Source organism: Hyposmocoma kahamanoa, unplaced genomic scaffold (assembly GCF_003589595.1).
Source record: "Hyposmocoma kahamanoa isolate Upper Pololo Valley unplaced genomic scaffold, ASM358959v1 90419, whole genome shotgun sequence".
Lineage (NCBI taxonomy): Eukaryota > Metazoa > Arthropoda > Insecta > Lepidoptera > Cosmopterigidae > Hyposmocoma > Hyposmocoma kahamanoa.
The window spans coordinates 1356-6733 of NW_020654625.1; the positions used below are offsets into that span (position 1 = coordinate 1356).

The 5378-nt window shown below is 57.0% G+C and overlaps 1 protein-coding gene across 1 annotated transcript; it reads right to left on the reverse strand.

The window, feature by feature from the left end:
• Positions 1-341: 341 nt before the first annotated feature.
• On the reverse strand, positions 342-2831 carry LOC113236250. Its single transcript, XM_026472255.1, has 2 exons — positions 2631-2831; positions 342-2255 (listed from the first exon to the last, which is right to left on the reverse strand). The coding sequence occupies exons 1-2, from the start codon at positions 2829-2831 to the stop codon at positions 342-344; spliced, it is 2115 nt and encodes a 704-aa protein (XP_026328040.1).
• Between the last annotated feature and the right edge of the window lie 2547 nt (positions 2832-5378).

Genomic DNA, 5378 nt, shown 5'->3' on the forward strand with positions numbered 1-5378 from the left:
GATCACCTGCTCCAGTCTTCCCAGGAAGCGTGTGAATTCTGGCAGTGTACGGTTCGGGGAGAAGTAAGTCCCTATCAGGACAATCTCCCCCCAGACAGCCGCCACGTACCCCGGCCCACGTTCCTTCAGGAGGAGCTGAGGGTGGTCACCTGTTGTCGGCACCACCACTGCCACCACATCCTGCGTGTCCCCAACCCAATTAGGTTGGGGAGGGACGAGGTAAGGCTCAGTCACCACCACTGCGTCGATGGACCACTCCGCCATTGACTGCATAAGCAGATCCTGAGCTCGGGCGGAGTGGTTTATATTCGCCTGGAGTAACTGGAAGTGGTGTGCAGACATCACGTTTCCATCTGGCCCTCATTCGCGGTCCGGACCTGGATGGCCGGTTTGCCTCTCGTGGGCGGAGGGATGCATGCCCTTCCTCCCATCACGTGCCCCGCCGGCCGTCGCGCGTGGGTGCACACGGCACAACGAGGCTCTGCCGTGCAGGTCGCCGATCTGTGACCCTCAGTCCCGCATCGAAAACACAGGGTGCTCCGATCCACCTGTGACGGGCACAGGGCCCTTGTGTGGCCGGTACCCATGCACCGGAAGCACCTCATGGGGAGAGGGTCCTGTGCCCTAACGTGGGCTGACGACCACCCGACCAGAAGTCGTCCCGCCTCGACCAGGGTTTTGGCGGCCACAACCGGGCATTGAACCAGGGTAGACCCCGTTCCGTCCGGCCTGGTGCGGATGCCACCCACCCTCACCAGCTGTAAGGTGCATCCGCTTTTTGCCGCCACCGCCCTCTGCACGTCCTCCGGCCCCACCGACTCGTCCAGACCCGAGACTATGATGTCGGCTTTGGGGGTCGGCCTGGAAATTACGGCCACATCGCCAATTATTTCTCGCAGTTTCTCTGCGAGAGCATCCGCATTGGTGCCGCTATCGGAGCCCGGCACCTCAATAATACGTGCCCCTGTGGCCGTGTTACGCACCCGCACAGAATTTAGGCCGACCGTGCTAAGCTGCAGTCCAGCCGTTGCCCTCTTCAAGGCGTCCTTGTAAGACACATTGCGCTCTGCTGCCTCCGGTGTCAAAGTAATGACCACCGCTGTCGACTTCGGGGTAGTCATCTTTTTGACCTTTGGCGCTGTGGTCCTGACGCGGGGCGTGACAGGATCAGTCGCAGCGGGCTGAGCGGGTCGTTTCCGCTTGGAAGGTTTGCGCCGTACGACATCGGTCCACTCAGTGGACCGAAGTGAGACGGACGCGGCTTGCGCCGTCTCCCGACTCTGGGCCTCGGTGTGCGCGGCGGTCGCTTGCCGCTTGCGTTGCCGCCGTTTGGCTGCAGGTTTGGCTGCCGTGATCGACTGGGCCGGCGGGCGAAAAGCAGGAGATGCCTCAGCGCTCGGACCCGGTGCTTGGCGACTGGCCTCAGCCCTCTTCTTGTCAGCCGCCAGAGGTGGTCTCAGGATCGGCTCCGGAGGGAGGCGCCTCTCGATCTCTCCTAAGCGAATGTTGATAATTTCGCCCAGGGAGACGAGGAGGCTCCTTTTGAGCTCTTCCATAAGTTCCGTCAACCCCGCCGGTTGGTCGGCGGAGGATGGAATCCCTCGAGAGGGGGCTTTTGGCCTCTCTGAAAAGGCCCTGCGGAGAGCAGCCACCTCAGCTTTTAGGGCAGCCAGCTCTCCCGCCATCCTCTTGTTGTCCGCTCTGAGGCGGCGAGTTTCTTCGTCCGCAGGTTTCGGGAACGAGAGCGTGGTGGGACCGGGCGTCCTTGTCGTCGAGGCGCCCGATGGACCAGTGACTCGGCCTCTTCGGGCGGTGCTAATTTTAGGGGCCGTAACAGGCTCCGTCTCCTCACACACAAGATGCCGTTTAGAGCGGGCCGAGACCCTCTCGAAATTAGTCTGCGAGACTTTCGCGACGGGATCCACATCGTCGATGTTGTCCTGCTCCATCTCCAGGTCAGTCCGCTTGCTAACCGCCTTCGTTTGTCGCACAAAGCGGCCCAGTTTGTCTCGCGGCTGGCACGCACCTGCCTTCTCTCTTCCTATAGGAGCCGCACCCCCCTGGGGCAGCTTCTCCGGTAGCTCCTCAGAGCAACTGCTCTCCGTCTCTTCAAGATCGATGTCCTTAGTTCGATTGCCTATGGTCGTCGGGTGAGGGCCGAGGCCCTCGGGATCAGTTGTGCCCTCCCTAGATGAGTTGGGGCAGCCCGCGTCGGTAGACACGGAAAGGGATTTCTCGGCAGTGCCGGTACCCTCCTGGGTATTAAAAAAAGAAACGAGATTAAATGTATCCATTTGGTTCCCACGAGTATGGGGGAAGTATTCGGTCAACCCAGGCAGTGCCCCCTGTACCTGGGTAACCCTGATACGTCCTGGGAGGTCGGGTGGTCTCCCAGGGAAGGCCGCTAATGGGTAGGTGATATGCCCCGCCTACCAACCCACCGAAGTAGGCGTGACGTCGTCGCGCGAGGTCCCTTTATGGGGCGCCCCAACGACGTCACCTTTGGGCGTTTTTTATTGTGGTTGACTCCACTCGGGCCGGCCAATTAAGGCAAGCCCCCTGGTCCCAGTCGGTCGGTTGACTCTGTCGGGATAACAGGTCGCCCGACGGTGGCTTAAGCCTGTCCCGACAGCCGTGACATCACAGCCGCCGGAGCCCGCCGCGCAAACGCTCTGATGAGCCCCTCTGCCCGCACTCTGACGGCGCACGTCCACGTCCCAGTCTGCTCTGCTGATCAGAGTGGTACCGGGAGTGGACCCTCCGCAGTGTACCGCTCTTAGTCTGGCCCCTCCCCCACAAGCCTGTCCGGTATGCGTATCGCTATCCGGCATAGCCTTGGGGATCATAAGGGCACGCAAGCCCCCCCACCACGACAAGGTGGCAGCACAATCGGGGGGGAACCTAACCTAACCTAACCTAACCTAACCTAACCTAAAAAAAAAAAATAAAAAAAAAAAAACCTCCTTCGTGAAGGGCCGATCCCGTGCGGACGGTGCGGTGCGCTGGGAGAGGGAGTACCATGCGGCGTTGCAGGGATCGCATACCCGATCAATTTTTCCCACTCTTTCGGACATCAGACGGTTCCGCCTGGCCATCCCTATGAGCTTCCATCTCACTCAGTACCTCACAGGACACGGCCTTCATCGCTCTTACCTACACAGGTTCCACATCATACCATCGGACGAGTGTCCTTGTGACAGCGTCGTCTCACAGACTCCCAACCACTTGCTGCAGCAAAAATAGAAATGATAAAAAACAAGGAGGAATTAGAAGAATTAGTAAGGACAATAGAGAATAGCATAACAGAAGTTTTAGAACAGGTAGCCACAAAAATTAAAAACAAGAAACAAACAGGATTGCCTTGGTGGAGTAAGGAGCTGGACGAACGAAGAGCGGAAGTAGCGACCAAGAAGCGGCGAATAAGGTGCGCGGCTCCAGTTAGAAAGAAACGGGTCGTGGATGAGTATCTGCAGGCCAAAGCCAAGTATCAGCAGGAAGCCCAAGAAGCTCAAACAATGAGTTGGAGGAGTTTTTGCAGCAAACAAGACCGCGAAACCATGTGGGAGGGCATTCACAGGGTGATCAGCCGAACCGCACAGAGGCAAGAGGACCAGCCACTGGTGAGGAATGGCAGAGTCCTGGAGGGGGAGGAATCCGCTAGATGGCTAGCGGAAACCTTTTACCCCCAGGATGAAGAGTCAAGTGACCAAGAGGTTCACCACAACACCCGGGTAGCTGCAGAGAAGATCAACAGATGGAGACATGGTGAGACATGTGATCCACCCTTCACAGCTGACGAATTAGAAGCCTCAATTCGAAGCTTCAATCCTAAGAAGGCACCCGGGAAGGAAGGTTTCACAGCAGACATATGCGGTGCGGCCATTAAAGCCGGCCCTGATATATTCCTGGCGGTATACAACAGATGCCTCAGCTTGGCATATTTTCCATCGGCCTGGAAGGAGGCCACAGTTGTTGTTCTACCAAAGCCTAATAAGGACAATTACCACCAGCCTAAGTCCTATAGGCCAATAGGGTTGCTGCCGGTCCTCGGAAAAACCCTGGAAAAGATGCTGGTAAAGAGGATCCGGTGGCACATACTTCCCAAAATGAGCAGCAGGCAGTACGGATTCGTACCGCAGCGCAGTACCGAGGACTCCCTCTATGTCATGGTAAAATACATCAAAGAGCAGCTTAAAGCTAAAAAGATAACAACTCTAGTATCATTAGACATAGAGGGGGCCTTCGACGGCGCGTGGTGGCCGGCAATACGTTGCAGGCTTGCGGAGACGGAGTGCCCTGCAAATCTCAGGCGCCTGGTAGACAGCTACCTTTTAGATAGGAGAGTTAGGGTGCGCTACGCTGGCGCTGAAAGCACTAGGGAGACGACGAAGGGTTGCGTACAGGGCTCCATAGGGGGTCCCACCTTTTGGAACCTCCTTCTCGACCCGTTGTTGAAGCAACTAGATGAGGCGGGGGTTTACTGCCAGGCGTTTGCAGACGATGTTGTCCTGATCTTCTCGGGGAGCAGCGCAACGGAAATTCAGGGACAGGCCAATGACACCCTTGCGCGTGTCCAGGAGTGGGGAGTCGTAAACAAATTAAAATTCGCGTCACATAAGACGCAGGCAATGACGTTGACTAACAAACTAAAATACGACTCTCCACACCTGGCCATGGGAGGGGTGAATGTTGGAATGTCCCGTGAAATAAAGATCTTGGGCCTAACGGTGGACGACAAGCTTACGTTCAACACCCACGTAGCGAACGTCTGCCGGAAGGCCCTAAATTTATACAAGCAGCTAGCACGAGCTGCAAAGATCAGCTGGGGGCTGAACCCCGAGGTGGTCAGGACAATATACGTCGCCGTAGTGGAGCCGACGATTTTGCACGCGGCAAGCGCTTGGGCGCCCGCCTCGAGAAAACTGAAAGTTCGCAACCAGTTAGACACGGTACAGAGGGGTTTCGCCCAGAAGATGATTAAGGCATACAGGACGGTGTCGCTACACTCGGCGCTACTGCTCGCCGGGCTGCTTCCTTTGGATATCAGAATCCGGGAAGCAGCCTTACTATATGAGGTTAGGAAAGGACACACCCGGAGAGTAGTAGGAGATCGGGAGGTGGAGACGCCTGCTCCATACGCAGATCTGCCCCATCCCGCACAGCAGAAACGAGTACGATTCGGATGTCTGGAGGACGAGGCAGCATTGGGAAGGTGTGACAACTTCAGTCACAAAATCTACACCGACGGTAGTAAGATCAACGGGAAGGTGGGGGCTGCGTTATCCATTTGGGATAACGCAGCGGAAATTGACCGTAAAAAACTGAAATTGGACCAATGCTGCACCGTCTACCAGGCAGAGCTGTACGCTCTCGCGGCC